General features: G+C 39.7%; 1 protein-coding gene across 2 annotated transcripts in view; it reads right to left on the bottom strand.

Annotated features, from left to right (window-relative positions):
* Positions 1-13,102, bottom strand: part of LOC125231715 (heparan sulfate 2-O-sulfotransferase pipe) — a 215,086-nt gene that overhangs the window by 21,328 nt on the left and 180,656 nt on the right. Inside the window, exons 5-8 of one of the 2 annotated variants that reach the window (XM_048137253.1) lie at positions 12,526-12,672; positions 10,544-10,610; positions 7,402-7,540; positions 3,579-3,735 (exon numbers count right to left, since the gene is read on the bottom strand). In XM_048137253.1, coding sequence (XP_047993210.1) covers positions 3,579-3,735; positions 7,402-7,540; positions 10,544-10,610; positions 12,526-12,672 — 510 coding nt within the window. Of the gene's footprint in view, positions 1-3,578; positions 3,736-7,401; positions 7,541-10,543; positions 10,611-12,458; positions 12,673-13,102 lie in introns of both variants that reach the window. The other variant, XM_048137254.1, reaches the window with a different exon arrangement.

Below are 13,102 nucleotides of genomic sequence, written 5' to 3' on the forward strand. Positions count from 1 at the left end.
ACCTTTTATAGGTCATAGATAAGTTTGAAGACTAACTGCCCTACCAAATTATTTATTATTTATTTATTTATTAGTAAAAACATGTTTACATGACATTACAGTAAAACCAATGCGTCACGAAACTTAGATAACAAAAAAGAGAGAAAATAAAGAGAACAATAATAAAAATAAAATTAAACAATGATGGATTTGGGCGATGACGTCACAGCGTGGCTCCGTTGCGTCGTTTGCCCCGGAACCGCCGAAAAACCACACCTTTCGGCCAGAAGTCTGCGCTCGCAATGGTGTCCTGCAGCGGCCGCGGCACGCGCACAACGAACGAGCTGAAGTGCACGTAGTGACGCGACTGCAGCTGTTGCACCCTCAGCGTGTAGCTAGTCTTCCGGCGAACGTAGTCCACCACCTCGTCGGAAACGGCGGAGTAATGCAGGCGTGACACGTAGAGCGCCCTACTCGGTGTGGCAATCCGTAGACCAGAATTCACCGGTTCCGCAGAGCCACACATAGTCTTACGAGCCGCTCTGCGCGCCTTGCTCTTCTTTTCCACCAATATGAACCCCTCTTCATCCACATTGGTGCGGGAAGTATTTTCCTTGGCATTATAATATAACATTTAGTCTTTTTGTGGGCCACCCTCAAATAGTTATAGGTAACTGAGTTTCTTTTTTTCTTCTTTAGTCCTTTGTATTTTTTTATAATCAATAAAGAATAAGCAAATATAAGTGATAAGTCAAGTTCACATCAGTAACTATTCACAAACACTTTGTAAGGTAAGTGCTTGCGAATAGTTTTCCTAATGACGGTAGGCGGACACTTTAACTGAGTCCTCACGACTCATGAGGTGCTGTTCATAGTCTATGCGCACTGGTATAATTTCGCCGGCTATGCGATTCTTTCCGGCTTGCTTGATTGCTCACTCAGAATTTCGTGCGAAACTGTTTTTTGCGCTAGTACATGCTTGGAATAGAAATGCTAGGAATTTTAGATGAGAGAGATATGTCTTCGTCTCTCAATTAGGTTTTAACTTTTAAGGCTGCTTTCAAAAAAAAACGTCAAAATAATGTAAAATTGATAGTTTTAGTCGGTGAAATACTACACTTTCCGTTATCCAATAGATTTATTTAATTCAAGTTCCAGTTAGAGCATCTTATTATCTTGATTTTTATAAGACTGGATTTTTGAAAACTAACTCACTAAATTAATTATGAATTTTCTCTAATGCACGTTTAGAAAAACGCACGTATAGAGCTGAATCAGTCGATCTTATTTGTAAAATTTGGACAATTTTGAATATTAAAACAGGTAAATTTATAATTCGTATATCCTGTACCACAATCATTTCAGACTAGATTTTTATTTTAAGTTTTTGAAAAAGAGTAAACTAGCCTAAGGCGAATTCAATTTTTTCAGAAATTACCTAAAATTAAGTGACAATTTCTTTGAAAATCTACATCACATCGAAGTAAGTTTTGTACTAAATTAATCTGCAACGTTTACTTAAATTGCTGTTATGCCTTAGTGATTATAAATTGCTATTATTGATTTTTGCCAATTTTTTGAAAACGAGCCTTCACCGGTACAATTATTACCAGTTTTGGACATTTTCTCATATTTTGTTAGACCAAGTCAAAAAAGTCCTATAATGTGATATATATTTATAAACTACTCGCAAAGCCCTTTAATTTGATACTACACACGGTATGATCGAGCGCTCGGTTGCGATTTCACTATTTTTAACACGAAAGCCCTCTTAAATCATACCTAACAAATAATTTTCAGAGTCCCCGAAACGGTTTTCAATCCAATAATGAATATTTCAAAATTGATTTGGCAAGTAATCAGAACTATTTAATTTATGATGAAGTAATTATCATTAATCTACTGTATTTAAATTTAATGCCATAAGCCCTAAAGTATCAAATGATAATAATTTTTATTTTAATGATGATAATAAAACTGTAAGTAAGCAAAGTCAATAATTACGATCATCCTAGAGTTAAATAGAGTAATCTATTGGAACATAACAATAAAAAAACATAGTTAATGAAGTGGTCCAGACTCGATCGAAAACCACCAGGCGGTCTTGTTCAGTTCTAAGGTAATATTCTGGTAAAGGTAATTACTTTTGTAGTAGGTACAGCTAATGCAACGGGGCATGTCACTGTCCATTAATAAAATTAACTGATGGATATGAAGCAACCAGTAATGCAGTTTATCAAAGAAATTGACAAACTATGTATCTTAGTACCCTAGTACATTACTCGATGCACGGGCAGGCTACAGTACCTATGTGTACTTTGCAAAGACAAAACGTTGGTAACTAAGTGGTCGACTGTATGTGGTCGTTTGGTGGACTATGGCGGAATTGAGCCGCGTCGCATCGAGTTCCCATACATTTTGAATACGACTCGACGCGGCTCGATTCTGTCTTAATGGACGCAGTTTCATAAGATATGCAGAAAGCGAAATTAACTAGGCACGACTCGGCTCTGCTTTACACTGTCCACTTTTAGGCACTATGAATGTGAACATTTGAGGAATAAGAATATCTCCTCATATATCGTGTCAAGCCCTGGCAGGCAATTATGGTCGCGCGATAAATGATAAAACATCTGGCCGTCCCTATCGCACTTACTAATAGTGCGATAGGGACGGCCTGATATTTTATCGTCTATCGCGCGACCATGCTACCCGTGCTGGTAGCCTAGCGGTAAGTACGTGCGACTTTCGTTTCGATGGTCGCGGGTTCGAACCCCGGCTCGCACCAATGAGTTTTTCGGAATTTATGTGCGAAATGTCATTTGATATTTGCCAGTCGCTTTTCGGTGAAGGAAAAACATCGTGAGGAAACCGGATTAATTCCAATAAGGTCTAGTTTACCCTTCGGTTTGGAAGGTCAGATGGCAGTCGCTTTCGTAAAAACTAGTGCCTACGTCAAATCTTGGGATTAGTTGTCAAAAGCGGACCCTAGCCTCCCATGAGCCGTAGCAAATGCCGGGATAACGCAAGATGATATCGTCTCAGATCCTGCAAAAGCCGAGAGAAACCTTGCGATTAGACGACGTACATATTTTACGCTCTTATTGCGCAGACGCAAACACAAAGCTTTTCCTGCCGGATTTCGCCGATTCTTTTAACCACGAGAATCGAATTTGAGCATTTCTTTTTTTTTGCTAATAATTTTTTTTTATTGTTTTAGCGAATTTAAGGTCAATTGTACTCAGAATCACGAGTACTTTCAATCTCACTGGGAGACAAAGTGTCCCAGAATTTCCATACATTTTTGTTACTTTCCTCCTTTGTTACGCCATACAACATGTACGGAAAATGGTAACAAATTATGAAAAAATCGTATGGGACAATTTTTTTAACTACTAGGATTGAAAAGGCTAGTAATTCTGAGTAGAAATAGCATTTTTTTTTTCAAAAATATCACACATCATAAAAGTGGCACAAAAAAGAAATGCTCATTTAATCAATTGCATTAGCGTCTTTAGATTGATAGACATAAGCGTCTTTAGATTGATAGAGAAACTTCGAATTTCGATTTTCCCAAGCTCGAACTATGAAACATTTACCTTCTTCAACCAAGCTGGGTCCGGCAGCGGCAGGTCGGGAAACGCGCGTTTCCTCTCCACGTAGTACCACGGCGCCCGCACGTAGTAGTACCACGAGATGACGCGCTCCACCGGGTCCCGCACCACGTTCACGTAGATCGGAGATGGGTAGCCGTACCTGGAACGTTTAAAGCATCTTTTAAAACTGGTGAAATAATAAATTGAAATAGATATCATACGCGAAAGAAAAATCGGCAAGGCCCGCTGGTGGCCGAGCCGGGAATCGAACCCGGGTCTTCAGCTTACGCGGCTAAGGGTCCCCCCACACGTGGGGGGACCCTAACGTCTTTACCACTAGACCACACGCCCGCCAATTTTTCTTTCGTGTATGATATCTATTTCAATTTATAATTTATATATAGTAGTGTGACTACTTGAAAAAAGAACAAATGAAAAAATATTCAAAAAATAATTTTATTTGTTCCCTAGTTGTATGCTGGTGAAATAAGTTTAGGTATAAGAAACTAAGACTAAACTTAAAAGCTAGCTAATGTCTAAAATAGGCCCTTGAAGCATTGTACCAAGGATACTGGCGACATTTCCTCGCTGTATCGCAATACTATACGTTGTGCGAGGAAGTCGCTAACTCTTCGGTCACCAGTTACCTCAACCAGATGCTTTGCGATTTCTATGAACAACTTGTTCGCACTGGGACCCCATGGACCTAGAGTTTCCTAGAGTTTAGGTATTAAGTTGCTGCATCATCAACATCATCAGGACAAGTTCGAATACCACAATCTTCCATGTGTGTAGGTATGATAAAAATGGAACAAATCAACGTCGGAGACGTTGGTCATACACAATACACATATAAAAACAACAAATAGGACAAACATATCTATCTAATGAGTAGAGCCCGGTTAGATGATTGATGAATGATGAAGTTGCATGCGATTTTCGTTACATTGCGGTATATGGTCGGTCTTTAGCAAAGTATCTATCTAAGTTTAAATGAGACATTAATAAAGCAATATAAAACTTATTAAAGCAGAACTCATAACTGAAAATAGCAACTTCAATAATACCGCACGCTGAGCAGTCATCTAAAATTCATTTCTGAGTAAGTCGCGACGCGGATTTCTATTTTTAGCAGCGCCGATCATCTACGAGACATAAAATAAAATCGCAGCCATTTTCTACGAAACTTTCAGCCTATTCGACTCGGTCGAGCGCAACAATGGGGTTGGCGTGATCCTCTGACAATCCTAATGTGGCGCAAAATTACATCGGAAGCTACAGTTTCACGGTGCCAGTCATTTCGTTTCATTCGTTTCAAATCATATTTTGATGCTAACCCGTAATTTTGGATATTTGAAGCTAGACTGTGAAGTTTGAGATATCACGATAAGTTTATGTGAGTTTAGAATTTGGAATCCGGCTATCAATATGGTTTGTCGTGTGAGAAGTGACCAATTTGAATAGAGAAAGTAATATTACAATATGACATGAATTCTCGCACTGGCTGGATTATACCTAGCATTGTCTTTGTGTTTAGATTTCGCAGTAGTTAATATTATTAGTTTGGGAGTGGCATCCTTTTTAACCCGTTCCTTTTCGAAGTCGGTTAAAGACTTATGAAAGGAGCATAGCACCACAGGTCGGTTTGTAGCCTTCACTAATGAGAAGGAAAACTAACAATTTATGACGCTAGGCGGCGATAATCTTACATTCTTCTTTTTCTTCCTTGCTTTTGGGTCTGAATTCAGCTTCACACAATTGTACATATCGTCACTACTTTTAAAAAAACTTGTATCTTCGTCTGTCAATGAAAAGAAAATTGTAGTAAGTATGTATGGAATGCATATAGACTTACTGCGTTTTAACTTTGAGGAGCAGCGTGGGATACGAGATTTTTTCAAAGTAGTGACGATATATATAATGTCAAATGTGAATTCATAGGTAATGTCAAAGAGGATCGAGTATTATAGATAGTTAATTACTGTCAAAGTAAAATGTGTAATCACAGTGCATAGACTGCCATCTCTCGACACAAGCTTAAAACTTTTAAACCTCAGTTTTGACAATTTGGCCCATATTGTTAGCTTGATATGTGTTAAAATGTCAAATATTAATATTAGCGCCATCTAACCGAGCGTTCCCCAAAGGTGTAACGCCATCTAGGCCACCGTAGGTACCTTTCTCTAGGGCTTTGAGGTACGTTTTTTTTCTTAGACTTTATCCGTCTATACGGAGTTACGAGTACATTGCCTTTGGTAATGTATAGGTATATGTTGATTCCAGCTCTTCGAAGTTCAGCTCTCATCAAAACAAACCAGACAATTAGAATGAGACCGTTCGAACGTAGTAATGAGTGCGTAAACAATAGGTCCACGTGTCGATACGTCCGCCATAGCATAATTACGGCTCTAATCGCCGGCTGCAATTAATGTCTGGCTGATACATTAATCACAAGACGTATTAAACTCACCTACATTCATAGACGAGCGAAATAGATGGACTTTTAAAAGGACCTAGACTAGGTACCTATATAAAGATAGGCATTTGAAATATTTTATTTTCTATCGCTGTATTGAATCGACAACTTATTTGTAAGAATCGTGGTAACGACTATTTTAAAATGCATTTTATCGATTACGTAATGACAGCAGCAAAATTTGTCTACTATCAATTTAGAGTCACTTTTTTGATATTTTTCATATTCATTACACCGACACAAGCGGTATTTTTATTATTTATTTATTTAATTATTACAATCAAAGGTAAGTATAGTAAAAATATACAGTGCTCCACAAAACTACACCTACACCTATACGTATAATTTCTACCGCTTTATGCCGTTTGGATATCCTTTATCCTTGATTCAGGTATTTATTTCTTTAATGATGACTACTGGTCAACCCATTAAGCTCAATGATTAATGATTTAGCTACGTTTTATAATATTGCTCCATTTACGGGAAGTATGAATTAAGTCATTAATTTTAAAACCATATACAGAATGAAAATCAAACTTATATAAGCAGTTCTATATAACGTGTCATATTATTAATTCACAATTTTATCCTCCATCAAATTAAAAGCTTTGATAGGTGATACGTCCTATTTTCATTCTTGAACTTCTGACCCTCTAACAGTCCATACGTTTAAAGTCGTTGACAGCATTCGCCGATGATTGATGCGAGTAGCCTTTCTTCTGTATTCGCCGATTAATTGTGCTAAATCGAACTGTGAACCGAAGGCTTTGCCTTGACAGGCGAATTGTTAAAAATAGATAATATAATATTATTATATTTACATATCGTTTCATTCGGGCAGACGCTTGGTTAGCCCGTATTTTCACAAAACTACGCGTCATCGTGAATGACTCGCGTGTCTATACATTTATACAAGTACCTAGTCAATCAAGCAGTCTAAATATATCCGTATTGTGTGTTCTCTATTCCAATCTGTCATGTTTAGTTAGTAATTAAAAATGGAAGAATGGACAAGATAGAGTTGGATGGATGTTTTGTATTTCATTTTTGATTTCAGCGAAGTTTAGACTCTAGCAAGGACATATGATGTGATGAGACTGATGAGTGATTGCATTTTCTAAAGTGCGAATGGGCAAAGATTTTTAATGATTTTTATTTCTGCAAAGGTCTGCAAAGTAAACTTAACGTCATCGTCATGTCATGACGTGACGTATGTACATGGGCTTATACCCCTCTAGAAGTACCTACTTTGTTCTTTAATTTTATAGATTGTTATTTATAAATAAAAATTATAAACAGCAATCCATAAGTCGCACCGTACCCAGGATGCTCTTTAGAATAGGTACTCACCTGGTGAAGTTAGTATAGCAGACGTGCTTGATGTAGGAGGCGGGCGGCGCGTGCGCAGTGACGATGCTGGCCAGCACTTGTTGGTCGGCTGGTGCTAAACGGATGGTCTCCACGCGCTGCACAGCGTCCCGGTGGAACCCTAACAACGATAAATAGGTATCATTACAACTATGTTCCTGGGAAAAACGCTACATAATACCAACATAAAGTTCTTCAAACACAATATCATCCTCAACTTCGATTGAAATCATATACGTCGGTAAAATAGGTCGATCGACTAATACCTACTTACTACCTTAGTCTATCCCAAACCGACAGACGACAAACCTTTTAATTATAATTGTCAGTGTATCTTTAAACTTGTATTAGATAGGTACCAAATCTTTTTTAAACTTTTTCTTTTACCTAATGAACATTCTTTTTAGTATTTATGTAAATATGTCTCACGAAAGTATAATGTCTATATTTCTTTGGTACTATGAGGGGCGCAACCTTGACCGAAAGACTCTTTTGAAAATGTGGTAAGAATTTTATTTGAGTAACCAACAACTAAGTTCGCTATTTTATGTGTAAAATATGAATTATTTGCTCAACGATTCAAAGTGTAAGGAATAGTGGTTAAATCGGTGCCCAAGGCTCAGATATATATCTTTTGTAAGCCACATCAATTTGCGTTCCACTGCAGTTATTTAGTGCAACATAGTCGCAAATCGCAATGTTCTATTATGATACCATCTTAGGGTTGCCATGCGTCCCGGTACACTGGTACATGTCCCTGTTTCCCCGTGAAGGTGGGAGTGATTAATTAGCTATTACACAGTATTAAAGCCACATTTCATCATAAAACTTACGTTTCAGTATGAAGAAACAAATCTTATCAGGATTTTTACTTCGCTTTGAGTATTTCCTTCGTAAACTCATTGAACGTTCTAACAATATTTACGATTTCAGGCATTTGATTACAAGTTTACTTACTTTGTTTCATCGTTTATCATAAGACTTTTCTTTACGCTGTGACAGGGAGTGCTTAAATATTTGAAAAATAAACAGGTTTTTAGAAATTCCTCTATTAAATTTAACAATAATCTAGACAAATTCAAAACTGGCTTCGAAAACTAACAACAGGATACGACAAGAACGTGAGTTAGGGAAAGTTTCAAAGGGGCGAATTGTCCAGGCCATGTGTCAAAAATGGATATTACATACATGCATACAATCACGCCTGTATCCCATGAAGGGGTAGGCAGAACACATGAAACTACTAAAGCTTCAGTGCCACTCTTGGCAAATAAGGGGTTGAAAGAAAACGAAACTGTGACATTGCAGTGACAGGTTGCCAGCCTCTCGCCTACGCCACAATTTAACCCATATCCCATAGTCGCCTTCTACGACACCCACGGGAAGAAAGGGGGTGGTGAAATTCTTAACCCGTCACCACACAGGCAATAGGCTTATGGCAACCCTACACTAGCTACTCGTAGCCATTCTATTGGCTTTACCAACTTTTTATCTGTGATTAATGTTATATCTAGTCACACACCATTCGCAATACAAACGGAACGACATTGTAACAGATTACTAATAATTTGCATTGTGATTGAACTTGGGGTCATAAAAAAACTAATAGCGTATAGATCGCATGAGAGCTAATGTTACTCCGTGTAGGTATAATGAGTGTAAGCCCGCAGGCCACAGGTGACACCGATTCCGTTGTTATGTCTACCAATCTACTAAGTAATTACCAATCTAACTTTAAATTAAAGTAAGAACCATAGGGCACAAATAAGTAAGAAGTAGGTAAGTATTAGAAACTGCTTGTTCTAAAAAAAATGTCGAATAAATTATCGTAAAACCAAAAATAAAGCTTAACATCACAACTTTGAGTTCTAATTCTCTTCGTTTTCGAATTTGGCTGGAGGCGCTAATATTTAACAAATGCAATTTAAAATGACAGTAAATACCGTCCAAGTGTTTAAGTGAATGATGTTTGGCAGAACCCATGATTAACTTTAGATAGGGCATACTAAAGTAGGCAGCCAGCTTCGTGTGAGGCCAGACTCCGTAGCCGAATGGCATTTCTGCGATGCGAAACGCCGTAGAAACGCAGTCTGGCTCTGTCGCGCCAATATGCAAGCGCGATAAAGATAGATAGCTACGAAAGAGGTATTACCGTGAACGTTTCCTGAGCGTTTGTGCATTCGGCTACGCACCCTGAGCCTGTAGCCAAAAGTATAGGTATTTACAATCGTCGACACTCCGTCTTTCTATCGCTCTAATGTCTAAGGTACGACAGAGTCAGTTGCGTATCGTTGGCCACGGCGCATCAACAATAGGCTAGTTTCCTACTAGTCAAATCAGCTTCTTTTTAAGAACTGTCAAAACGATTTGCTAATATGGAATTACTATGAAATACTGAGGAGTGACGTCACGGTCAATTCATTTACTTTATATCTTTCTTTTTGACTTATTAAATAGAAATTATGTTTAAACATAACTATTGTCCATATTTTTCTTCTAATTATGGGGTGCTTTACTTCGTGCACTGCATAAAATAATTTATTTTAAGTATAGGAAACTAGCCTATTGTACTCTTGGCTACAGGCCGTGCTGCTTTTTATGAAGTTCATGCGGCTCCATCAGTGCGAAACCTGTTAAATCAATTTTATACGACTTCTACCCGAGATTACCTTTAGATAGGAATTCGTTCATAGAACACTTGGATTACTTAGCCATACATTTTACTTCATTAGCACAAAACATGTAAAATGGATGAAACTGTGCATTTTACATTGATTGGATGAAGTATACTACCCAAGCTGAGCAAGTCTAATTCGAACATAAAAATGCCTAATTAGTTATGTTTTTGTTGCAAAGTAACTAAACTACCCACTTGTCTAATTAAGTAGATAGTTAGATACCTACATTTACAGTACAGTAGGTATCAGCTTCTGTAAATTTTCAAACACTGTGTCTATTTTTTATTCATTAATTAATTCTGATCTGATCCCTAGCCGCAGTGGCGGCCAGCCGTTTTAGCAGCTCCATGAAAGTCTGACTGCCAACTTTCGGCACCCGGTTAAAGAACAGTAGTTCCAGGCCGACACACTCAGTATTGTTCAACCCAGTTTCTGTCACTACTCACCGAACTGATTCCGAGCCGCCAACCTTCGTAGCATTTCCATGAAAGTCTGACTGCCAACTTTCGGCACCCGGTTAAAGAACAGTTCTATGCTGACACACTCAGTCTTGTTCAACCCAGTTTCTGTCACTACTCACCGAACTGATTCCGAGCCGCCAACCTTCGTAGCATTTCCATGAAAGTCTGACTGCCAACTTTCGGCACCCGGTTAAAGAACAGTAGTTCCAGGCCGACACACTCAGTATTGTTCAACCCAGTTTCTGTCACTACTCACCGAACTGATTCCGAGCCGCCAACCTTCGTAGCATTTCCATGAAAGTCTGACTGCCAACTTTCGGCACCCGGTTAAAGAACAGTAGTTCCAGGCCGACACACTCAGTATTGTTCAACCCAGTTTCTGTCACTACTCACCGAACTGATTCCGAGCCGCCAACCTTCGTAGCATTTCCATGAAAGTCTGACTGCCAACTTTCGGCACCCGGTTAAAGAACAGTAGTTCTATGCCGACACACTCAGTATTGTTCAACCCAGTTTCTGTCACTACTCACCGAACTGATTCCGAGCCGCCAACCTTCGTAGCATTTCCATGAAAGTCTGACTGCCAACTTTCGGCACCCGGTTAAAGAACAGTAGTTCCAGGCCGACACACTCAGTATTGTTCAACCCAGTTTCTGTCAGTACTCACCGAACTGATTCCGAGCCGCCAACCTTCGTAGCATTTCCATGAAAGTCTGACTGCCAACTTTCGGCACCCGGTTAAAGAACAGTAGTTCTATGCCGACACACTCAGTATTGTTCAACCCAGTTTCTGTCACTACTCACCGAACTGATTCCGAGCCGCCAACCTTCGTAGCATTTCCATGAAAGTCTGACTGCCAACTTTCGGCACCCGGTTAAAGAACAGTAGTTCCAGGCCGACACACTCAGTATTGTTCAACCCAGTTTCTGTCACTACTCACCGAACTGATTCCGAGCCGCCAACCTTCGTAGCATTTCCATGAAAGTCTGACTGCCAACTTTCGGCACCCGGTTAAAGAACAGTAGTTCTATGCCGACACACTCAGTATTGTTCAACCCAGTTTCTGTCACTACTCACCGAACTGATTCCGAGCCGCCAACCTTCGTAGCATTTCCATGAAAGTCTGACTGCCAACTTTCGGCACCCGGTTAAAGAACAGTAGTTCCAGGCCGACACACTCAGTATTGTTCAACCCAGTTTCTGTCACTACTCACCGAACTGATTCCGAGCCGCCAACCTTCGTAGCATTTCCATGAAAGTCTGACTGCCAACTTTCGGCACCCGGTTAAAGAACAGTAGTTCTATGCCGACACACTCAGTATTGTTCAACCCAGTTTCTGTCACTACTCACCGAACTGATTCCGAGCCGCCAACCTTCGTAGCATTTCCATGAAAGTCTGACTGCCAACTTTCGGCACCCGGTTAAAGAACAGTAGTTCCAGGCCGACACACTCAGTATTGTTCAACCCAGTTTCTGTCAGTACTCACCGAACTGATTCCGAGCCGCCAACCTTCGTAGCATTTCCATGAAAGTCTGACTGCCAACTTTCGGCACCCGGTTAAAGAACAGTAGTTCTATGCCGACACACTCAGTATTGTTCAACCCAGTTTCTGTCACTACTCACCGAACTGATTCCGAGCCGCCAACCTTCGTAGCATTTCCATGAAAGTCTGACTGCCAACTTTCGGCACCCGGTTAAAGAACAGTAGTTCCAGGCCGACACACTCAGTATTGTTCAACCCAGTTTCTGTCACTACTCACCGAACTGATTCCGAGCCGCCAACCTTCGTAGCATTTCCATGAAAGTCTGACTGCCAACTTTCGGCACCCGGTTAAAGAACAGTAGTTCTATGCCGACACACTCAGTATTGTTCAACCCAGTTTCTGTCACTACTCACCGAACTGATTCCGAGCCGCCAACCTTCGTAGCATTTCCATGAAAGTCTGACTGCCAACTTTCGGCACCCGGTTAAAGAACAGTAGTTCCATGCCGGCGCGAGCAGTGTTGTTCAATTCCCACGGCTCGGGAAGTATCTCTTCTAAATACTGCTCCATTTCTTCTTGAGCATCTTCGGGCTCCGCTTCTAGTGTGCGTTGAGGTTTCTTGCGCTCCTGTTAAAGATGTTTATATTTCAACACATGTGTAATTACTAATTAGCACATAACTATAATTAGTAACAACTATCGAAAAAAACCATTTTATATGGAATTTGACAGATGACAGCGCACTAACCCCGAGTTAAGTGGTTGGTGCAAGTGAGCCTAAGTAGTATTATAGGTGACTAGGTTTTGCCCGCGGCTTCGCTCGCATTAGAAAGAGGAAAAACGTAGCCTATGTCACTCTCCATCCCTTCATCTATCTCCACTTAAAAAATCACGTCAATTCGTCGCTCCGTTTTGCCGTGGAGGATGGACAAACTAACAGACAAACACACTTTCCCATTTATAACATTAGTAATATGGATTAACCATCGACAACCGGCAATTTATGTAAGTTGATATGATATTAAATCTTGGGCGCATATTTGAATTCGGCAGAAAA

This window comes from Leguminivora glycinivorella, chromosome 12 (genome assembly GCF_023078275.1).
Source record: "Leguminivora glycinivorella isolate SPB_JAAS2020 chromosome 12, LegGlyc_1.1, whole genome shotgun sequence".
In the NCBI taxonomy this organism is placed as follows: Eukaryota; Metazoa; Arthropoda; class Insecta; order Lepidoptera; family Tortricidae; genus Leguminivora; species Leguminivora glycinivorella.